Raw genomic sequence first — 24,175 nt, forward strand, 5'->3', positions numbered from 1 at the left:
TAATTATTTACTTTTGTACCTAGTGAAAATATATTAAGATATAAACTGTAACTGCAGTGTGCAATGGGAGTTGAACCAGAAATATAACTGAAAGTTTAAATGTCTCAATAACCTTTGCCTTCATCAGCCTGCACTGTTCTAACCACGTGCCTCCAGAAATTCATCTGTAATGCACCCGGCCTGTCAGGATCTTATTTAGAAGGCTCTGTCCCAGCCTTCTCTTTATCATCTTTCTGCCAGTGCTGTGGTACAGAACAGACTCGGAGCCTGTTTATTACTCCCCTGACATAATCATTAGGAGTAAACTGTTATTTGACTTGGTAACTGCATCACTTTCATGTCGGATAAATCATTTATGGAGAACAATAATTACTGTTACCTTTCAGGAAGCGTTCTGTTTGGATTCCGTTTCTGAGGGCTTTCTGAAATAATTCACTTCAATTTTCTGTCTTTTTCCCCCCTGCTTAAAGCAGATTTTATTGGCATATAGTTAGCGGTGTGTGATTTTGCTTTTGTTACCAGAATTCAGTGCAGAACCAAACCTTTGAAACCTGTCAGCAAGGGAAGAGTCTGATCACACGCTGCTGTAGCCCACGTTCTAGACAGGAGACACAATGAATCTGATTCCTCTGAAAGGCAGGATGGTGGAGACACTACACTCAGTACGAGCAGTAAAATCATGAGCATTGTTGTAAGACAGCATCATTAAGTATTTAATTACAATAATTTAAGTATTCTGGAACGAAAGACCCCAGGAGAGCAAAGTGGCTCTGAGCATGCAGCACAGAGGCTGCAGGTAAGAGCTGTAACAACTTGAGCAGAGCAGCCCTTGCTCTGTGTGCCGTGCCTGAGCCATTGCTGTCTGTGCACGCTGGCAGCTGTTCAGATTTTCTCTCTTCTCCGTATAAAGCCAATTCTGTGTTGCTTTATTATCAGTAAGGTGTTTCCTTTGTATGGGAAGGAGGATTTGAGCGGAGCAACAAGGGCCTTAATCTTAACTGCAGGTTAAAGGACATGCTCACTAGCAGCCAGTGAGGTCATTGAGGCAGGTGTGAAACATAAGGCTCAAAGAACCCTTGGTTATATCTGTATGCTCTTAAAAAGATAAGCCTGTCCCCTTACATCCTGTGTGTACGTGGAGAAGGGAAGGCAACGTACAAAGAGATCAGCATTTCCTTACACAGTGTGATTAGTGAGATGATCTCACACATCTTCCTAGTAAGAAAATGTCTGTACTGTGAAGCAGAACCTGGCAGTTATTCCTATGTATTTCCATTCAATATGTAGCATATCTTAGAGCTCAATGTTTTCTAAAACATTGCACGTACGTAGGTAAGTGGCAAGCCCACCAAAGATTAGATTCAGATTGCCAAGGGTGGGATTTTGGGGACGTGGGAGCTGAGTGCCCTCTGCTGGAGAGAGCACTGCCAGTGAGAGAAACAGAGACTTGAGTAATCAATTATTCGTTAACCCAACTGAGTTGGTTCTGAGCACTGAGACCAGAAGTGCTGTGCAGCGATGGACTTCCATGCGCTCCATAGCACTTCTGTGGGTACTTGTCTTTTCAACGCTTGTCTTTGTTTGATGAGGATGGGATGGATGGAAAATACTGAAATATGCTAGTCTGGATTCCAGATGCTCTTACATCATTATAATTGCCGACTAATTAGTACAGTCATGAGTAAACTCAGTCTTGTGCCACTATGCTATAAATAATGCTTTCAGCTGTCACCGTGTGTGTGTGTCGTCCCTTTGGAGACAAGTTGCAGATTTGTTCCTTTGTGTCCACTACAAGTAGCAAGTTATTAAATCTACCCCCAGTGGTTGACTGTCCTGCCAAGGGAAGAAATTAAGCATGCCAGACCTACAGCTGGTGTTTCAGGCATCACCCATGCCATACTGATTGCTGGGACGTACATGAATTTGGGCTATCAGCAAGGCTTCCCTTTGCTTCCTTGAACTAGAAGGTGCTACACAGAGCATGACTTCCCTTTCCTTCTGTAACCCCCATGGACAGAAGGTCTGTGGCACAGGGGAAGCAGCAATTTATCATAGAATCATATAGAATGGCCTGGGTTGAAAAGGACCACAATGCTCATCTAGTTCCAAATCCCTGCCATGTGCAGGGTTGCCAACCAGCAGACCAGGCTGCCCAGAGCCACATCCAGCCTGGACTTGAATGGCTGCAGGGATGGGGATGGGGCATCCACAACCTCCTTGTGCAATTTGTGCATGAGGCTTCTGAGCTAGCTCTGTACTTTTGCAAGTCAGTGCCAAGGGCTCTGTATGGCAGAACTTGCCAAGCTTTTACTTCGCAGTGGTTTGTATTTGCAGTATAATAACACATCACTCACTCACACCATACTTTTTTCTTGAGGACCTGCAAGATAGCTTCAGTTCTCTTCAGATTGTTTTCTTTGTTAAGAAACTGAAAAGTAATGCTAATCGCATTAGTTGTGTCTAATACCAGCTCATAAACACACTTTCTTGAGCTGTGCATGGGAATGTTTTGATGTTTCAAGGTTAGTGATTTTCTCTAGATACTAATACTTGGAGGATGTATTTAGAAGAGTAGCTTTATGTTATTTTACATTATTTAGTCCATGAACAGACAGAGATGGAAATGAGGAATTCATCCATACTTTATGAGCAGTGGTCAAAAATAACATTGATATTCTAAGTGGATTTTTTCCTCTCAACATACTTCTGAACAGCTTAACATTTAAGATGGGAAGGCTGTCTGATACATGAATGCATCCCTAGTCTTTGAAAATGTAAGAACACACTTTCAAAAACCCATAATCGTTTGGTTGTGCAAATATCATTAATAGTCAGTAGAACTCCTGCTGTTAGATCTTACGACTATCGCGTTCTTTTTTGTGTGAAATCCTTTTGTTTCCTTCTTTTGAATAGGATACATCATTTACTACAGTACAGACGTGAATGCTGAGATACACGACTGGGTTATTGAGCCCGTTGTGGGGAACAGGCTGACCCACCAGATACAAGAGCTGACCCTCGACACCCCGTATTACTTCAAAATTCAGGCCCGCAACTCGAAGGGCATGGGGCCCATGTCTGAGGCCGTCCAGTTCAGGACCCCTAAAGGTAAGTATCACCTGCATCCAAATAGCTTCTCATTTTCTGAATGCCACACCTCAGAGGGTAGGACACCAAGCAGCACCAATTTTATATTTAAGCTGGAAAAAACAGGAAGATGATGAAGTTTGATTAGAATAGAATTTTCTCTCTGATTGCTCTTGCATGTAGTTAACACATATGCAAATTTTGCTCAACTATTTGCTTATTTGTGTTATTCCCAGTGAGCAGCTGGCCCTTAGGGCATCTAATTATTAGTGCTGAGGGCCCACGTCCCACATGTGCATTTTAAAAAACAAGTTTGTAGTTGCTTTCAGGCTTGAGGTCCTGTGTGTCACATGCTTGTGATGCAGCAGTCCAAAGCAGCTGGAGCTGGGGAACACCAACCAGCTCATGGGAGTGTGATGGAGCTGCAGTGACACAGCAGGCTTTCTAATCGAGGAGTGCTTGTTAGCTGGTGAGCTGGCATAAACATCTCATATCCTGAGGGGGAAAAAAAAGCAAGAAGAGGTGAAAGCTAGAAATTGTAACAGTGCTTTCTCCATGTATCTGTGGTTAAAAATTTAGAGCTTAATGCCAACAAGTCCATTTATGCTGTGTGAAAGTTGAAATTCCATCTCTCGCTGCTTCAAGCCTTGTGATGTTTCTCTTGTTTTTTCCTTCCCTGTGCTTTTCCCACTAGCTGAATCCTCAGATAAAATGCCTAATGATCAAGGTAAATGAACAGCTGTGCTTTCTCTCTTACTCCATCCTTTCCACATGTTGTTTTCCTTTCCATGTGCTGTTGCATCTCATAAATGAAACAAGTATCTGCTGCTCTAAATATAAATATAATTCAAGTTCCTGTTGTGCTTTTAATAGTGGAGTAACTGGAAACTCTATTTGTGGTTCGGGTGTTGGGAATATAAAGTGGCCTCTGTAGTCAGATGTCACATGAACGGACAAGTGGGTAATGCCAGAGGTGAATCATTCTGTCAAAATGAATTTGGATTAAGTGATATTCCAGCCAGCCTCTGCCCATGGATGCGCGATCTCAGCGTATAGAGGAGGAAGATCAGACAGTATCTAATTAGCACAAGTGCTGTTTTGTGAGCTGTACATCGATAATTATTTTTGGAATAAAGGAAAGTGTATCTGCTCTAGAAACCCTTTTTTTGTGTGTGAGATTCTGCTTGGCAGCTCATTTAGACTCCAGACTCCTGAAGAGCACAGTGTTAGCTACTAACAGCCTTAATGCTCCCTTGAAAAAATGGTAGCTTTGAGTTTCCTGCATTGCTTTATACAGCAAATGTCCCAGGGCTATTTTTGCTTTCTTCCAAAAAAGCTGCAAGCCTAATAAAAAGGGGAAGAATTAGTCTAAAGGGATGAAGCTAAAAGGACATTGACATGCAGCTTAGACATACAATGAAACAGATCTTGACAGGGTTTGAGAATGAGCTTTTCTTAACTTGCTTTCAATCTGTTGTTTAGAAGTAATTTCTTAAATATGCTTTCACCTTCTCTGTACTAACTAATGTTGATAGTGGGCAGTTATGGAGCAATTTCTTACCCTGATGCATAACAGAGATGCTGGCTGAGGTGCAGGCTTGTCTGGGGGAAGCAAATGCTCCCTGTGCTTCACTGCAACAGGAATGGGAAAGATGAAGAGGTTTTACTGAAAAGTTGCCATTTCTTCTTCTGCACTCATCTTCTAACTTCATTTCAGCAGACAACTACATTTTCTCACCAACATTATCATCCTGAAGTGGCACTTTTTTCTACTAACAATTGGATTAATGTTTATAAACGTATATGATTTATAAATCATAAAAGCCAAGGGAGTTTTGTTTCAGAATTCCTGTAAGAGAGGGTGGAGATGATAAATCATAGCAATAGCCTAAATGTAGAAAAGAAGAACATAAGCTGAGCAGCAGAACACATGCTTGGTGACAAGATCTGTACCTGCAGAGCTGTGTCCTTCAGGAAATACTGCACGGGCTGCTCAGGACTGGGAGGAACAGGCTGCAGTGGGACTGAGGTTCTGGGCTCAGTCATTCTGTCTTGCTTCTCCCCTCTTTCAGGGTTGTTCTTTTGCACTAAGCACCCTGAATTGTTCTTCCACACACTCATGTAGCACAGAGCTTGTATTAGGAAAAGTTGCTGGCTGTTACTGTTGGGCTGCAGGGCCTTTGTCTAGTAGAAGAGCAAAGGTTAAGGCATCTTGTCCTAGTAAAACTATCCCAAAGTAGCACAAACTGAAAGCAGGTTTGCCGGGGTGCAGAAAACTGATGGGCACCAACAGTTTCAGGTGAACTTGGACTTGATACAGAAGGGAATGGAAAACCTCAGCAGCAAAGTGAGCTGCTGGATGAAGGCTGGTCGTTGGCCATAGAGAAAGTGCAATGTGCGTGTGCTTGGCTTGGGCACATCCCAACACTTTCAGCACCTAACTGGGATTTGCATCCTTTGTCACTGATGCACCCATATGGGGGTGGTGTGGCAGTGAGCACAGAGCCCTGATGAGCTGAACTGACTGCAGCTGCCACGTGGTCCCTACTGGTCTGGGCAGGTGACTGTGCATATCTCATTATCTACTCCATCATCCTGTGTCATCTGTTAACTTGAGTAGCAATTATTTTAATTTTCCTTCCCAGTGTTATTAAGGATATTGAATTATACTTGGCTGAGCTCAGGTCTTTACAGAACCTCATTAGAAATATCCCTCGTGAACAATGATTCTGCAATTATAATTCTTATTCTTATCAGCTAATTAGTTGTTAATCTTGTTAATAGGTGCCACATTGCTTTTTTATTAGGCTATTTTTAACAAAGCATTGCACAGTGCTTGGTAAAATGTTTTATAGAAGTCTAAAGATAGCGTGCCTGCATAGTTACTAATGACGTTTATAGTCAGACGTTGTTTGTTGGAAATACCTGCTTCCATCCAACAGAAAGATGGACGTGAAGTGTGCCACCATCTCCTGGCTGTCAGCTGCTCCATGACCTTGCCCACACCAAGGACCCACTTGCTGCATTACACATGCACAGGGCTGTCTGTTAGTCTTTTTCAAACCTGGCCAGTTAGTTGTATTGCCTCTGAGCTCCTCTGGGCAGAGAAATCACCTCACTGTTTTTTCCACATCCTTTCAGTGCAAGTGACCTGGCCATATGGATCTAAACACATTAAATACAAACTGCTTACAATCCTGTTTAATTCATTTCATTGCTGCTGCAAAATTATCTGTCCAGTACTTCAAAGTGAGAACGTGCTTCAGCTCAGTGCTGTGTCCTCTCTGGACTGGCAGCTCCTGTGGTCATTGCCATTACACAGTTGTCCTGCAATACATCTTTTCCATTATTTGAGACATCACCTAACTTCTCACTGTGAACACGGATCTTTTCTTCTTAGTGGCCTTGTTGGAGTTCATGCAGTTTTCTTGCTGGTACTTTCTGCTGTTCTCACCGTGTTCTTATCAGTTGTCTAAGTTACAGGCTTTGACACAATGTTCATAACTTCCATTTCATGTGCATCCTTTTACATTTAGTATTTGTTGTTTGGAGTGGATTTTTAACTGGGAAAACCCTTCTTCCAGTTATGAAAGTGCTGCATTTGGGGACTTTTGTTTTCTGTGGTTTGGGGCCTTTGTGTGTATTGTCGTGCATCCTGAATTGCTGTAGGGGAAGGTTGTTCCTGGCACGGTGTGGTTATCATTGGTGGTAACTTTGCATTAGTGCATTCTACTGAAAACACAAAACAACAAAAGAAGCCGGATTTTTTTCACCAGAAGCATTTTAGTGATACTTCATTGTCAGTTGTGGAAATGTGAAACAAGGGAAAAAGAATGGGGAGAAGTTCAAAGCAGGCCTGTATGCTTAGGCAGGACTTAATATTTACAGCACTTTGCTTCCTCACTTAATGTAATTAGGGATTAGGAAGAAAAACCTGTATAATTACCGCTTCAATATGATTAACTGTACAAGTGTGGTAAAGCCATTTGTCTCAATATATACCTGTGTATTACTGCAAATAATTGTTATTATATTTTTTAAGATGGAACAACAGGCTGCACGGGAAACCAATTATTAAATAGCTCTTCTGAAGTGGTTCTCTCCTTGGAGGAACACCCTTCGTGTAGGGGGGAAAGTGCTCACAGCAGTTCAGAAGGAACTCCTGAAAGAGCTGCCTTAGAATGCTGCAGCGTGTGGGAGTCTGTGGGTGTGTGTGGATGTGGAGGTGCATATGGAATTACCACATATGTGACTTTTCCAGCTTCGGGATCTGCAGGGAAAGGAAGCCGCCCGGTGGACGTGGGGCCGGACTACAAACCCCCGCTCAGCGGTAGGTGTGATGTGCTGTGCTGTTCTGGAGTGACTGCACACTGTTCCCAGCCCTGATCAGATCTGTTTCCCTAACTTTTTTCTCTTTATGACACGATTTCCCACTCAAGAAATCGTATCAGACTTCTCTCATAGCTGTGTATGGTATTTGGAAGAACTACCTTCACAGGCGTTTGCATTTAAGTCTGACAGTGGATCTTGTTCTCTGTTCAGTTTTAAATGGCTGCTATAGAGCACAAGTGTAAAATTAACTCAGTGAGAACACATCAGGAAGGAGAAAAACCATCTTAACCCCTTCTCCTTATTAGCACAGTGCATTGTGGCAGCCCTGCCCTGCAGTAGCACTCATTAGCATTACATAGAATGTGTTTTCCTTTGGAGGAGGGTGCCTGCAGTTGAATACTGATAGGATTCATGTGATTACTGGGTCCAAAGGAATGCCCACATTGTTTTAGTTCTAGCAAGGTCCCGTGTTAACTCCTCAGACTCTCAACTATTGGATTTCCTTATGGCAGCTGTCTGAGTAGGGTGAACTTGAAGTTTTGTAGACTGTTAGTTGGAAATGAATCAATTAAGTGGCTTATCCATGTAACAATAGTACAGAAACACAGCTTGTGAATGACGAAAGAATAAGTAAGCATTTCAACAGAATTCCATCCCGCTCGCTTCACTCATCTTGTTCCCAGCCCGGATCGGTGCCCCTTGCTTCTGATGGGGATCTTCTCCAAGTCTTTAAGATAAATAACCCCTCTCTCCCTGCTCCACAGGCAGTAACAGTCCCCATGGAAGTCCGACGTCTCCCTTGGATAGCAACATGCTACTTGTCATCATAGTGTCTGTTGGGGTCATCACCATTGTGATAGTGGTCATCGTTGCCGTTTTCTGCACTCGTCGTACCACTTCTCACCAAAAAAAGTAAGCTGTCTGGGTGGCAGTCAGCCCCGTCCTATCTTTCTCCTTTAATTCTAGTTAATCTTTCCTTTATGATGGTATAGAGTTTTTTACTTTGAAGTCTAGTGGGCTGTAGAAGCCATGTGCTGAGATCCAAATAACAATGCAGTGCTGGAACATGAGTTTGAGTTCTGGTGTTCAGAAGATAACCTAGCTGTATTGGTGGGTGTTGTGGTGGAGATGATTGTGATGTTCTTCTGCTCTTCCTAATCAGCATTTCAGAATTTGCAGCCATCAGCTGTTTACAGAATTGAACAATGCTTTTACATAGACCTGCACCTCTTCCTTTCTGAAGATAAATTATTGTTTAAAATACTGGGATTATCTTGCATTCCTTTTTGAAAATCAACTCTGTATGTTTGCAAGTAATCACACCAAGCTTTGATGGGTGTCCTGCTGCAAGCTCAGATGGTCATCTGAGAGCTGGCATCTTTTCTTATGCAGCTTCCATTGCTGCTTACACCAGGATCAGAGGCAGAATCAATTCAGACAGGGCAGCATGCTGGCCTAACTCCTGTGTTTCCAGTCCTGAGCATCTGTGTAGAGCTGTGTGAGATCAGCAGCTCAGACACATTCTCACTTCTGTTTGTAGCACGTGCTTCACTGTGTTGGAGCAGGTTTCCAAGCAATGCATAATTTTTAGATAGATGACTGGAGTAGAACCTGGAGTAGAGAATATAAATATAGGGGTATATCTGACTTCTGCCCTCATTTTGGTGACAGAAATGATGCTTCCATTCATGAGCTCCTGAATGTTGTTTCTACGTGTTCTTTCAAAGAACTGAAGAGAACTGAACTTTTTTTAGAATATGAAGAGATTCTTTTGTGCAAAGCAGAGTTTTAAGGAAGTGATAAAAGTCAAACTTCTAAGATAATCTCCACTTGTTTTGCTCAGTTTGAACCATTCTGCCAAAATGCAAATCCTTTCAGAACGGAACGTGGTCAGGTATCTGAGCCACGTATCCCAGCCATGTCTGGCAACTCCCCTGCCTGGGAGGGACAACTTTCTGTCATTGCCAAGGTCCAAAGTGAGTATGTGGGCAGTACAGTGCAAGAACTCTAATTTTCAATTTTCCAAAAACCCTTCTTGTCAAATGTGTAACAAGGAGCCTCACATGTGCTGTAGTTAGTTGTGTCTAATCTGAACAGCAGTAAAATGAACGTTCTTTCATTAGTCTTCAGGTTAACCATGCTATTGGGGTAATGGGCTATTTCCACGCTCTTGCAGCTATTGTTTGAGGTTGTTTGTAAGCCCTGGAGTACAGCACAGCATGGTGTATGTGCACTTCATGCTTAGAATATTCCCTCAATAGCTATAAGCACTGGAAACTTAATTTTTGTTAATGGAAGCTTAGACTTCCATAGTGTGTATAGCACAGTTCTGCAGTATGTGTACCATTGGAGACAGAATTCTGCATCAGAGTTGCGGAATATGCAGGGCTATGCTGAGATGCCAGATGTGCTTATATGTAAAATTCAAAGCTTCCTGCCCAGTGGGTGGCTTTCGCTCAGCTGGATACAAGATCAGAAAGAAATCTCAATGAAAATTTGCCTTTTTCCACCAAGTGAAGGGAAGCATACATCTAAGAACATGTTATTTGTTTTCCCTCCCGAGGAAACGGGCTGCCTGCAAATCAGTGAATGGGTCCCACAAGTACAAAGGGAATTCCAAAGATGTCAAGCCTCCTGACCTTTGGATCCATCATGAAAGACTGGAGCTAAAACCCATTGATAAATCTCCAGATCCCAATCCAATCATGACAGATACCCCAATCCCTCGCAACTCCCAGGACATCACCCCAGTTGATAATTCCATGGACAGCAATATTCACCAAAGGCGGAACTCCTACAGAGGTGAGCCACCAGCAAGTACTTTGATCCTGAGAGTTTGAATATATTTTACTGTATCTGGCAAAATCTCTTTACTGAAGTTTTCTAGGCCATCGTATTTCTTTGTTCTTAATTTCCAAGTAGTTAATTTGCCTCATGCTTAGTTTATAAGGCTGTGTACAAAGGAAGAATTGTGTTTTAGTGAGAAAACTGAAGCACAAGAGTTGGATGATTTATCCTTTTGTAACAACTGATCAGTTTTCAGTTGTTCATGTAACAGGTGTGTGCAGGCAAGCACGCAGTTGGGTCTGTGTTTGCCCGATGGCCTTGAGAGTCCTTCCAGTGCCCAGAAAGCTTTACATTAACTGTCCTCCTCCTGGTGAAGGATGGAGGAGCTGGTTTTGTCCATTGCGAGTCACAAAACTGCTTACCTACAGGAGAGCCCTCCTACACACCCAGAAATAATGAGAGGAGGATTAAAATCATTTTGGTATGGTATCACAGAAGTCTTGCTGCCATGCTATATAACCTTCATTATTCTTCCTGCAGGGCATGAGTCGGAGGACAGCATGTCCACGCTGGCAGGAAGAAGGGGGATGAGGCCCAAGATGATGATGCCTTTTGATTCTCAGCCTCCTCAGCGTAAGTCTACAGCCCACCTAGCTGCCTTGGAACTGGGAGCACTCAAACAAGCTGTGTTGATATGTATGCACACACACCCACAATGACTTACAGTCTTTCCACTTAGAATCTCCTAAGTAATTCTCCCATATCTGCAAGGAAACGGTTCAAAGAAAGCATCCCAAATCCCCTGTTGTGAAGGCAGTGTTTGAGTGAGCAGGTGGTGTACTGCAAAAGGGAGTGAATTAGGAATGTGTCAGCAGACTGTCTCAGCCTTCAGCAGTGGCAATTGCGGGTGCTTTTTAGGGAGATGTGAGCCTGGCTACTTTTTATAGTCCATCCCTTTGTGTTCTGCCAGCTGTAACACATGAGCTGTAGAGGGTACATTGCCACCAAGAGTTTTGTTGTCTAGTTACTGACCTGCTAACCAGGTCTAACCCCTTTCTGAATTTGCTGTCTGCTTCTAGTCTCCCATGGCAGTGAGTTCCAGACATTCAAAATGTGATGTCTCATATAGTTATTTGTATTGTATTTTTTTTAACCAATCTCTTACTGGCTTCAATAAGTGATCTGTCATTCTAGTATCAGAGTTGGTCAGTCTCCACTGGGTTCATCTCCACCATTAGTCATCTTCTTCCCAGCCATGTAGTACAGCCTTTTGAGCCTCTCTTTATGAGGCAGCTACTCCATCCCCTTGATCCTAATCTTAAATATTTCTCTGATTGCTTCTGGGTCTGGGTCAGCAACACAGATAACTGATTAAAGCTAGTCCCACCAGCACCGGTACGTGGGGAATCTCTGCTGACTCTTCTTCACTTTGAAAATATATGGAGTTACTGGCACCATCTTGAAACTTTCACAGGAATCATGTTCACTCTTTCCTCTGTGGCCATGTTTACCTGTGCCTGCCTTGACCTTAGTCTTTCACCGAAACATCAAAGAGAACTGTTCTCCCCAGTGCTGAGTTCCTTGTGAAGTAGGTCTTGACCAGTCTATAATTTAGAGCCCACCCTCACAAGGCAAACAGAAATCAGTATGAATGCACACCAAAGCACAGTAGTGGCTCAGGAGCAGCTTCAGACACAACTCAGTCACCTGGTGAGGGAAGATGAGAACTCAGCAGTGTGTCACCATGGCTCAATGCAAGACATTCCTGCTGGTGAGATAGTTCCAATAGTTCCATAATATACTGAGCAGCAGAAACAGCTTTGAGTTGTAATGCTGTTCTTTTTTTTTTTTTTCTTAAACCAAAAGCCTCTGCAGTAGGTACAGCAGTACTGTTCCACAGTGTGTATGTTACACTAATGTAGTAGACTGTGTTTCTGTCACTGATAGGGACTGAGGCTTTTGGTCTGGCAGAGCAGACTTCTAAATAAGGAGGCTGTCTGGTGTTACTTCTTATTTATGTGCTTCACTATCAATTAATGATCTGTCGAGCAGAAGTGCTAACTTGTGTTCCTATCGCTTCAACAAAAATTCTTTTTCTTACTATGAAATATTTTAAGCATTAGAGCATACCTCTGTTCTACAAATGATGGAATTCTGAGGTGAAACGGGTCTTTGCTAAACCTCCCAATAACTAGACTGAAACTCAGGAGCTGAAATGTATTTCAGGAGTAATATCTACTTTTCTTGCTTTAAAGTAAGTAGTCTGACGCTTCCTGTTTTCTCCGAGCTTTAATGTATCGGGGAAGACCAGAGGATAGATTGATGCTAATCACCTTTATTCTGGTTTGTTTCTTCAAAGTTTGTCTGCTGTCAAAGATAGGTGTCTAACAAGGTGCATGGCAGCTGATGATTTCCACAGTGCATTCAGACTCGCGTGACCCCATAGAAATACAGACTGCATGGAGTCTTCCTTTGCACTCTGACACTGAGTGTGTTTTTCTCCAGATGAGATACAGCATTGGATGAACACATCAGAGTACACACAGCAGCCAGTGCTGAAGCATGCTGCACAGAAGTAGCATAGCAATGTGTGCCTCATACTACGTTAATTCAGTGAGAAAGACTTCTCAGCAGCTTACCTGATGAGCCCCTCATAGGATGGAAGATGTGCAGCTGACAGGTGTGATAGGTACAGTGGTGGCACACATCTTACGAAGGCAGCATATTGCAAGTGCACTGCTTGATGGTATTGAAGCTGATATGATGAGGCTGACAGATACAGTTGCGGATATGATTTTTCCTTGCAGCACCAAACCTAGTTTTGACATCTTATTTTGATACCGGCTCTACTGTGTTTGCTTGAGAAGCCTATCTGTTATTCCTGCCTTATAGAGTGCTGCTTTCCCAGAGAGGAGGAGTGATGCACAGACACAGCTGGCTCAGTGCAGCAGGTCAGCACGAAGGAGAAATAAGGCCTTCTGGTGCCTCAGGGCTTGAAGTTGTTCTTGTGACTTCAACGTTATCTCCTGTTTGCAAAAGCTCCAAAGAGTTGCAGCTGTAGATTTCTGGTCAGTGAAAGCGTTAAGGAATTGAGTGCCTTTTAGATACTTTTGGCAGAAGCTATGCAGAACACTGACATTCTGATACATGAGGCCCTTCTCAGTAAGCAGCATAGGTAGGACCATTCCATGTGCTTGGAAGCACTTGGAATGTGCACATTCCAAGTGCACATTGGAAGCACAGCCAAGTCTGTGGCTGCAGATAACTTCCCTCTGCTTTTTTTTTTCTCCCCCACTGCTGTGTTCAAATTTACCTCTTATACTAAATTAGGATAATTTAATGTTCAGTTATATTTTAATGTACAACAGTGCAACAGGAATGGCGTGTGCCTGGCAGGTCCCTGCCTTCTACAAGAGGAAAACAAAACTTCTGGAGGGATGTTAAGAAGCAGAGGCCTATTCATTTTTTAACTCATCGCATTTCTTTGTCTGTTTCTCAATATGAGTTTTTTGCTTCTTTGAAATTAAAAGGCACATCATAGTCTTCATGAAGGTCTGGTGGCACAATGCGCTGATTTTTGAGCAGGAAGGCTACGTGATTCAGATCTGATAACCCATAATACTCATTGCAAAGTTGCCCTCAGCTTAAGCTGGATGGCAAAGTGGGATGCTGCACTTACCTTCCTGTGGGTCATTCTTCTCCCCATTGCTCACTGGATACAGCTGCAGATAGTGTTTCAGAGCTACTACAATCTTGTTTACACTTAATTGTATGCTCTGCAATGGACGTGCCTCCTACCTCACCAACAGGACGACTCCTGTGTCTCTGATGGCTGTCATCTCTGCCATGGCTTCTGATCACTCAGCTCTTACAGAGTGTTCCTCCATTTGCCAGCTCCCTGCGAGATGACGCAGCATTTCAGTCTTCCTCGAAGCTGTTAGTGACAGCACCTCATATTTTACTGTGGCCGTATCCCCTTGCAGCTCTTTCACCAGGATTTAAATCTCGCACCGAGCGCTCAGTATTGTGTAGTCATCTGCATTTACAGGAGGCTGATAATAGAGATGGCTTTCTGTTGGGCAGACATAATGGGAGAGGAAAATCTGTTGTTACCAATAGCTGTGCACATTGCCTCCTCTGATCAAGTCACACACTGTGACAGGCTGGTTTCTAGGAAATGAAGGAGTCAGAGAGTTCAGGTTTGTTTAGTTGGCCTTTGAGTTCAAACTGTATTCATCAGAGCAAGGAGTCTTAACCAGGCTCAGTGTTACAATGACAGAATTGTTTGTGTCTGTTCTAGAAAGTGCATTTCAAAGCCAGCACGTGTGGGGAATTTCCAGGAAAAGTTCAGAATGAATGACCCAGCACAGCCATTTCTCTGTGGTGTTGGTGGTAGCGCTGAAGTTCAGCCTTTCCCTTCTGTTTTCTGTGCTGAGACTCTTTCTTCTCAATGATTTGAAGCAATTTAGTATTTTATGCATCATAAGAATTAAACTGTGTGCACACTTTTCCTCCCATGTGTGGAGTAGTGGGATTTTGCTGTTACAGCAGGAGGGTGAGGGCAAAGGATGACTTACAGTAAGTATAAAATTCATCTGACTCCAACAGAAAAAATAAAACAGGAAGATGGCAGAGGAGAAAAAAAAAAAAAGAAGAGGTTTTTGTTTGAGTGCATTGGAGCAGAGTTTACTAACTGTACAGAGGGAATGAACAGAGCCTTGAGTGTCTTCTCCTACGCTTAATTGTCTTACGTTAATTAATTAACCAAAAATGCCGCATTTAGTTAAAGTGCTGAGAAACTCAATGACTGCCAAAAATGATAGTGGAATTTGAGCTTGTGTCTTTCTTCTAGTAAGTCTAACATTTATAGCATCATGTGAAATACGTGGAAGTTCTAAAGGGAGCTGAACTTTGTTCTTCTCATGTGCAACAGAAAGCTCTTGGAAGATGCAGCCAAGAGAGATTTTGCTGCACAGCAAAATGGAGGTGCTGCCTCTGGGGGGGTTGTTGTTGTCTTGGTGGGAGCTAAAGCATAGAGCAGAGCTGGAAAATTGGCACTGAAATGTTGTCTTGGTGTCACGAATGTGCCGAGCAGTTGGCTCTTTTGCTGTGGGAGAAGGGAGGGATGTGGTGCGTTTCAGGACACGTGCACGTCTGTCTGTACGTTAAGCATTTTTCTGTCTTGTGTTCATTCACAGCTGTGATTAGTGCCCATCCCATCCATTCACTCGATAACCCTCACCATCATTTCCACTCCGGCAGCCTCGCTTCTCCAACTCGCAGCTATCTCCATCACCAGGTCAGCCCGTGGCCGATGGGCACATCCATGTCCCATTCAGACAGGGCCAATTCCACAGGTGAGATACAAATGTCCAGGCAGATTTTGATTGTTATGGAACAATGAGTGAAATGTGGAAATGGAGAGCTGGAATGGAGCTTGGTCAGCCTCTGCTGGGGCCTTATAGCAGGACCGACCCAGCTGGTACATTTCTTTCTTTTGCTGTATCTCTTTGTGCTGAATGAAATTACAGTTGTGAGGTTTTTAGATGGCAGCTGCAGTTTCACCCAGCACTGTATTTGCTTCAGTAGGTGACCCACAGCACGTTTTCTGCTTCGTTGCCAAAAAAAGACAGGGAAAAGGAATGGAGGGAAAGTTATTTCCCGTAGAGGCAGAGGGATGGGTTTAAGCACAGACAATATCCTTGTGTTAGATTGAGTTTTCTGCAACCAGCTTCTTGTGTAGCTCAGGTATCGATCATTTTGGTAGGAGATATTGCCCTTTGGAAAGGAAGTTTAATGTTTTGTACACGCTTCAAACAGGAGGACTCCTTATTCTAAAACCTTCAGCCCTGGAGTCTGAAACATCCATTTGCATCCAGTTTGAGCAAGTTAATTTGATAATAACTTTTCTAAGTAGTTGTATTTAAATGTAAGGGAGGACTAAGGTCCAGACTTTGTTCCTGGGGCGCTCTGGTTAATCTGCCAGAAGCACAAAGAAAACTGTGGTGTTTCCTGTGCAGTGCTTTTCAGGCTTGAAGCGCAACCCATCACAGTGGCTTTTGTAACATCTCCAGTGCTGTGAAAAACTCTGAAGCAACAGTATTGCTAGAAAACAAGTAGGTAACATCTAGAGTTGAAGTGAATTATGGCTTCTCTAGTTCAAGGTCAAAATTTTAATTAAGATGCCAGAGCCAAGACAATAGTTGTTTCCTATTTCCGTATGAGAGCACGGTATAAGGCTGCAGTATGCCAGCAGACAATGTCTGAGAGGCAGAGGTTCCTTGCTCTGTTTGTACCTTTGAAGTAGCAGCTCTTGCTGTCCGGTTCTTGTCCTGCATGTGCTCTGAGTGGGCTCACGGTGCCCTGAATTCATGATGCCATTCCATTTGTCCTTTCGGCTCAGGGTGGAGCCTGCTGCCTGGCATTTCATTTTAGCTTTCAGCAAGTAAAGGGATTTGGAGTCTGTCAATCATCTTGGAAAGAAAACTGGCTCTTCTGTATGTGCTGCAGTGTTACATGCATACATGTACCTATGTAACAATTCCAGTACTGTGAAATACTGAAGTGTAAAACGAGAGGGAAGATTTGAGTCCCACACTGTGGTCCAAAGTGCCAACTGTGTCTTGTGACACACAGCTGTTCCAGTGCAAAACTGCTGGTTGGTGTTGTACCTGTGGCCTCAGTCTGTTCTCAAGCTTTTGTTGGAGGGCAGCAGTTGCAGTTTACCTTCAAACAGGACAGTTGCACAGAGCTGGTGGTATTTGGTCAACCACTCCTTAGCTTAAAACAGCAATCTTGGAAAAAGCACTTGTCAACACTGCTGCTTTGTTTCCATTTGACCACAGGGACCGTTTGTGTTCCAGAAAACAAACCACATGTTTTGGTCTGTTGTAGAATCCGTTCGGAACACACCGAGCTCCGACACCATGCCGGCCTCCTCATCCCAGCCGTGTGCAGACCACCAGGACCCCGACAGCAGCTCGGGTGCTTACCTGGGCAGTGCACAGGAGGAGGACGCGGCCCAGAGCCTGCCCACAGCTCACGTCCGCCCATCCCACCCGCTGAAGAGCTTTGCAGTGCCAGCAGTGCCAGCAGCCGGCTCTGCCTACGACCCCGCGCTGCCCAGCACCCCGCTGCTGACCCAGCAAGGTGAGTGGCAATGGGCAGGGATGTGTGAAGACAGGAAGGGATTGGAAGGAGAGAAGGGTACGGGGGTTGGAGGTGTGAGGTAAGGTAGAGGTGGGCACTGAAATGAATCCTTTTTATTCTCCTAACAGCTTTCTGAATAGGCAGAGAGCTGAGGCCTAATTGTGTAACAATTTCTTTTAAGCTCCCTCCCATCCAGTTCACTCAGTGAAGACTGCATCGATTGGGACTTTAGGAAGAACACGGCCTCCCATGCCTGTGGTGGTTCCCAGTGCCCCTGACGTGCAGGAGACCACCAGGATGCTCGAGGACTCGGAAAGCGTAAGTACCCTGAACTGCCAGCAGCTTCCTGGGGCCAACCTCAGTTTGTGTGATAGCTGTAAACTTCAGCAGTGACTGCACTGAGACTTCCAAAGGCAGAGGACAATGAGACTTCTGGCTTGCACTGACTGCCATTGTACGTAAACCCACATAAAAACATCATCTAGTGCAAATACCTTCTATGCAAGGCTGTAAGTTCAGAGGATAAGCACCTAAATGCAAGCATGAGTGGTACTTTTTTAGATCAGAAGATTACCTGTGACCGTACCGCTCTTCCTGTTTGCACAAAACAGATGCTGTGCTTCCATCTATTCTGGTCCACAGAGCCCACCAAGTCAAAACTGATAAATCTTCAGCAATATTTTGTTTGTCCTGAGGCTATTAGCTGAAAATAGAGTAATGTTCTCTAACACTTCCTTTCTAATTTCTCTTCTTGTGCTCAGTGCTGCAGGTTTCTTGCTAGCCTACTGCAATTATGAGAAGAGTGAAGCCCAGATCTGTCTGTAGCAGTTCTCTTGATTCTTTTCAGCACCTAATGGAGTTTCAGTTTATGCCTTTGGCTTCTATTTGCAGGAGCTGTAGAAGTTCCCTGCACATCTGATTTTTGCCTGCTTTCATTTTGCAAGCGTGCTGTGCATGGATTCTCTTAAAGCCATGCAGCTGCTGCTTATGCTGCTGTGTAGCTGCCAAAGCATAGGAGTGTCACTGCAAATGAAGAACTAACAATTGATGCCAAAATGCTTAAAGCTAACATCACAAATAATATGTTTCTGTGAAAGTAATCTGGGAAAAATGCAACAGTTGAGCCTCATTAAAATAGGCAGCTTTTAAGAAGGAAGGATGTTTGATGCATCAGGCAAGAGCTATTTTCCTTTGAAAGTGCAAGCCAAGAAGTTGTTGTATTAGCTGTTGTGTAACTGTTTGAATGATTTTCTTTTCTTATTTTCTTTTTCTCCTCTCCTCGTATCATTCTGGTGTCTTTAATTCACCCTCTTGATTGTACTCTAAGTGCTGGGCTAGAGATTGTATACGTGCTTGATTTGGTGCACTTTTGCCCTTCTGTTGTCACTCCTACCTTACATATTTATTTAGTATTGATACCAAAATACTTATAATTCATAAATAATATTTATATTTTAAATATACTCGTGCATAAAGTTAGCCACTGATAAATTTGTACAATATAAAGTCATCGTGCATACTTTATGCTCACTAAAATAGGAGTTATAGAAGGTAGGTAGGATTAGAAAGTGATCCAAATGGATTGAGCTTTTAGAATCATAGAATAGCCTGGGTCCACAGTGCTCATCCAGTTCCAACCCCCTGCTCTGTGCAGGGTCATCAACCAGCAGACCAGGCTGTCCAGAGCCACATCCAGCCTGGCCTTGAATGCCTTCAGAGATGGGGCATCTACAACCTCCTTGGGCAACCTGTTCCAGTGTGTCACCACCCTCTTTGGGAAAAACTTCCTCCTGAGGATCTTTTATGAGATCCTGAAGGAATATTTATCACTGGCCAACAGTTAGCAGATAACACTTCTGATACAGGACAGAGGGAACTTCTCTGGTACAAAGGAGTCTGGATTGCTTGGTAAGCTGAACATGCCTGCAGTGTTCATTTGTGTCAGTTTGTAGCTGGAAGCATCCTCCCTGGAAGGACTGAGCATTGTAGTATACAGGCAGCTGAGCAGTAGCTTTCATCTTAGACTCCACCCAGAGGGGTCTCATAACGTGCCTCCAACGTACAAGAGCAGAAATGGTACATTTGAGATGTGCTGCCCTGGGTTTGGCAAAAGCACAGCTGGCATTGGAGCTGGCTTATCTCTCTACTCTGAAAACACTGGTGAGAGAATGAGGAGGAGTTGGAGAAATGCTCCAAAAGCAAAAAAAGGAGTTGAAAACTACATCATACTAGGAAAGACTTGCTATGAAAAGGTTCTGGGGTGCACTTGGTCAGAGTGTCTTTGATAATAAAATTAGGAGAGCTGCTCAGTATAGCTGAAGCTAAACAGTTGAGGCTTGACATGGAGTACCATCTATTAGCAATCATAAGTGATCTTAAAAAAAAATTCTACAGCTGTGATTCTTTCAGCCATTTTTTTCAATTAAGCTGGGGTGATGTTTTCAAAGAACCTACTTGGGTACACATGCAGCCATTGCCTTGAAGGTGGAATTGATACCTGAAAAACAGACAAGATGATCACAGTCTCAAAATCAGTGAAGCTATGAATCACTACTGCAAAAAGATGTGTTTAATATTTGAGTGTTGTTCCAAGGTATTTATTTCTGTAATGCAATAAATCTGCTTATCTGTGAGTCAGGGCCACAATCTCCACCAGCATCACTGAGCACTTCTTTCTGTTCCTTACACCAAAGGAAGCAAAGCCCTGGCAGTAACCCTTTCCCTCTCCCACAGAGCTATGAACCAGATGAGCTGACCAAAGAGATGGCCCACCTGGAAGGACTCATGAAGGACCTAAATGCCATCACTACAGCATGACCACCTTCACCAGGACATGACTCCAGATTGTTTCACACGTCTTGGGACTCAGCCTTGGAACACAAGGAGTTGTACAGTAAAAAAAAAAAATACAGAAGAGGGACAGCACATTGAGAGCATCCCCAGGAGGCAGAGGAACCAATTGGTGCATTTGTGCTACAGCTGGTCAAAGAGGAACGACCTTCCCAGCCATCATCCTGTAACAAAGTCACACCAAGCTGAGTTCCATTTACCTGCTGAGTCCGTGCAGGATGGGACTGAAATCTAGCATCCAGACAAAAGGAAAGAGAGTGGACTTCATGAGGTTTTTTTTTTCCTGGTCAGGTTTTGTCTCAGTGGTGTGATTGCCCTACCTTTTCAGTGTTGGACATTCGCATTTATGTACAATTTTGTGTTTTTATTTTATCTTTTTTTTTATATATATAAAAAGGAAAAAAATAATGTAATCAAAGAAAAAAAAAAAAGGAGAAACTATTGTTTTCCACAGCCTAGACTGCTTGTTCTATTGTGTATGAAAATTCATTGCCAGTGTGGGTTGTTCTATTTTGTTTTTTTATTCTGCATATAATTACGTCCCCTTCTGGCAGTTAATCCATGGCCTTTTGGGATGCTGCACTGTTATTTGTAAGCTTTTTTTTTTATTATTATTTTTATATTATAATTATTAAAAGCCTGACTTTCTCCTCTCATCACTGTGAGATTACCAGTCTGTTTGAATTGAAATGTAATTTGAAAGGCTTGTTTGTTGCTTTTTGTGCAGTTTCAATATTTTGAGTGGGGAAAAGTAGATGGGGAGGGAATCCAGGGGGAGGTTTCATTATTGTTGTTTTCCTGTCTTTCTACATTGACTCGAAAGACTGAAGAAAATGAAAGCATCTTCTGTAACGTCCTTCCTTGTAACTCCAGCATACTGTGTCTCTGGTTACTGAATTGCAGTGAGAGCCTCATTTAGAAACATTAAAAAAATTTCCTCCTGTAAAGTAGGGTTCCTTACATTCAGATGACACTGCTGCTTGTTTTGGCAACGGTGCTGTTTTGGTGTTGTTAGGTTAAAGGCAGCTCTGTGGGTGCTAGGAGCTGCCTGGGCCTCTCCTAAATCAAAGGGTATTTTCCATCTTACCTTACACTGTGTCCACAGAACCCTTCAGCAGCAAGTCCAACCCCAGTGCAGTTTCTCCACCCCAGGCCCTTTAAACAAGAACTCTTAAGGATTCTTGAGAGATGTAAGCAAGGCAAAATGTATTTTTTTTTTCTATACATTTGAAAAGAAAAACAGTATTAGTGACTCAGGTGCTGTTCATGTATCTGTCTAGAAAGGAAGGAAAATCCAAAGGGAAATCCAATGCGAGGGGAAGGAAAATCTTAATCTATTTCCTCCTTACGTAGACAATTGCTTGGCTCTGCCGTAGTCTGAGGAAGAATGGTGTAAAAGGAGGGACTGTATCTTAGTAAGGAAAAACAAAAACAAAAAAATCAGAGAAACAAAACTCATCTGCCCAGGAAACCCGAACTCGTATGGATTTTCATTTCTAAGATGAAAGGAAACCCCAAACTTACTGCCAGGGAGAAGCTGTTGGATTTCTCGTGGAAGCTCAGAATTACCAATAGAGGGAGTGCAGGTACCAGCAGGCACTTCAGAGCCCCCAGCTGCACCTGCTGGCACAGAATGAGCTGTTTGCTCAAGATTTAACAGAGCAAACAAAACCCCCATTGCTTCCCACCCCTTGCATACTTGTAACTAAAGCTCTGGGCCCACATTCCTGGTGCCAATGGCTGGGGAAAGGAGAGCCAGTCAATGTTCCCAGAGCACAGCAGGCCTTGGGCTGTGGGTTTACTTCCTTTCCTTGCCTGGACTCTTTGTATCCTCATTTTTAGCTCAGTTGCTGGGTTTATTTATTATTTGAGGGGAGGGAGGAAATCAATGAATTGGAGCACTGTGGGCCACCTGGAAAATTGATGTTTGGACTTTTGATCAATACAATTCAGGGCAAAATAAGCTACAGAGTATGTATTTAAATACTAAGACAGCATACTTGGTCCTGAAAGGAAGGGTGGATGTTTTCCTTCGCCTATTTTTTACCTATACCCAAAGAAATACCATCTTACACACACAGTATTCTTAGCTGGTGGGTCTTTGTGAATATTACTTATGTATAACACCATGAATGTTAATATTGTCATTGAATTCGGGGAGGGGGAATATTTTTAATGATAAAACAACTGTTCAAAGTTGGTTTTTTAAGGTTAAACTAAAAGAAAACATTTATTCAATTCAGTGTACAATCTGTATTGCACTTTTTCACATTTTAATGCTACGTTTTCTTACATATCCTGTGATTTTAAATTTGGACATTGTGTATCCTTGTAGTGTCATAGTCAAGCTGTTGAGTGGCAGCTTCCCTCAGAGAGATTTAGGGAAAAAGCAAACCTGTATATTGTTTTATGATTCTCATGTAGAATAATTTTAAGGACTGCTGTAGACATCTACCTTTCTGTACAATTTTTTTTTTTAAATTTTTTTTTTTTTTTTTTTTTTTGCTTTTTCTGTAGTATTTGCTGTATACTCTATGGCTTTTTTTGATAACTTCATGTTTATTATTTTGTATTGGACATCCAATACACTTTTTTTAATCCAATCAAATTCTGGACTGTTTGGAGAGTTTCTCTTCTCAGCTACTCCTCTACTTCCCTCAATCAACCCGGGCAGCAGGTTTGGTGAGCAGTGCTTGCACTGTTTGTTGTGGTTGGTCCAGCTGCCCCTCCCGAGGAACAGGAGGACACCATTCCTCCCCTGCACACACACACAGACCTGAGAAAGCACTGCCTCCCTCACCGAGCTCAAAAGCTCAGTGCAACAGTGCCATTTGTAACAGGCAGGCAGCAGAAGAAAGGATTTCACAGCAGAAGTTCATTTCAGAGAACAAACAGCCTTAAGACAGTGAGACCCAGAGAAGTGATACTAGAATTCTTTAAATATAACCCTCAGAATGCTGTGATATCCTCATCGTTACCTTCATGCTTAATCCAGCCAGCTTCCCCATTTCCTTGCATCCCCATTTCCTTGCCCCACATCCCTGGGGGCATCAGACCCTTTCTTCCTCATCCCAACCTCTGCAAACAGGAATACAACCTACTGCCCTGCTTTGCTCCCCTGCTCCCTCCTCTCCTTACTTTGCTAAGTGAGACCTTGCAAAATTATAGTGAGAGAAACACACTGAGGTCTCCGGATTCCACGACCCTGTGACCTGACAGATTCCTCAGCCGTGCCAGAAGCGATGGAGTACATATAAAGGAGTGAAGGAATTGAGAAGAAAGGTGTAAGAATTGGGTTGGGAGCATCAAAGACACAGCGGAGATGCAGGCACAGACAGGCAGTACTGCAGAGATGCGACCTCTGCTAACTCACCTCAAGCAAAAGCAATTCCTGCTCGGGCAGCGCACACAGTTTGCTCTGGTACGTGCTTTGCAGGTCAAACCAGACAAAACGGTGCTGGTGAGGGACGGCCAGCCCATTTTAGGCCAGGTAGGAAGACAGACGAGCAGCTGTACCTTGCACCCTGGTGCAGCACAGGCACGGACACTAGATGGCAGCGACGCCTCGCTGGTAAGCAGAACTGCAAGGCAAAGCCCAACCTGCACCATTTCTGCATCTACCTGGAAAAGATTAATTTGTTTCTCTTCAGCCTCAGTTAGGGAGACTGACATTAGTGACTCTTTTGTTAGCAGCAGCAGCATAGTAATGAACTCATGCAGCAAACTAATTTTTATTCATGCCTCACTGTGTCCTTCCTTAATAGCATTTATGCTCCCAGCATAGGCATAAAGCTTTGACTTACAGCAGCTCCAGCACCTTAGATAAATTGATACAACACTTGCAGGCTTTTCCTAGTAAGAGCAGCTTCCTATCTCAAGACAGAATTGAGTTTAAACAGCAAATAACTTCTCATCTCAAATAAGACATCCCTATGAAAATATGACACAATTTGAGCTCATTTGTCTTTGC

At 43.2% G+C, this 24,175-nt stretch overlaps 1 protein-coding gene across 7 annotated transcripts in view; it reads left to right on the forward strand.

Moving 5' to 3' along the window:
- NEO1 (neogenin 1) overlaps positions 1 to 22,681 on the forward strand; it is a 178,392-nt gene extending 155,711 nt beyond the window's left edge. For 3 of the 7 annotated variants that reach the window (XM_090148621.1, XM_090148624.1, XM_090148625.1), the window contains exons 20-29: positions 2,914 to 3,108; positions 3,782 to 3,814; positions 7,349 to 7,417; positions 8,184 to 8,331; positions 9,983 to 10,221; positions 10,747 to 10,839; positions 15,405 to 15,563; positions 17,101 to 17,355; positions 17,537 to 17,673; positions 20,089 to 22,681. In XM_090148621.1, coding sequence (XP_090004747.1) covers positions 2,914 to 3,108; positions 3,782 to 3,814; positions 7,349 to 7,417; positions 8,184 to 8,331; positions 9,983 to 10,221; positions 10,747 to 10,839; positions 15,405 to 15,563; positions 17,101 to 17,355; positions 17,537 to 17,673; positions 20,089 to 20,172 — 1,412 coding nt within the window. In that variant the 3' untranslated portion in view covers positions 20,173 to 22,681. The remainder of the gene's footprint in view (positions 1 to 2,913; positions 3,109 to 3,781; positions 3,815 to 7,348; positions 7,418 to 8,183; positions 8,332 to 9,982; positions 10,222 to 10,746; positions 10,840 to 15,404; positions 15,564 to 17,100; positions 17,356 to 17,536; positions 17,674 to 20,088) is intronic. The other 4 variants (XM_090148627.1, XM_090148628.1, XM_090148623.1 and 1 more) reach the window with 2 other exon arrangements.
- The last annotated feature ends 1,494 nt before the right edge of the window (positions 22,682 to 24,175 follow it).

This window comes from Phasianus colchicus, chromosome 12, assembly GCF_987193195.1.
Source record: "Phasianus colchicus chromosome 12, bPhaCol1.hap1.1, whole genome shotgun sequence".
Classification (NCBI taxonomy): Eukaryota; Metazoa; Chordata; class Aves; order Galliformes; family Phasianidae; genus Phasianus; species Phasianus colchicus.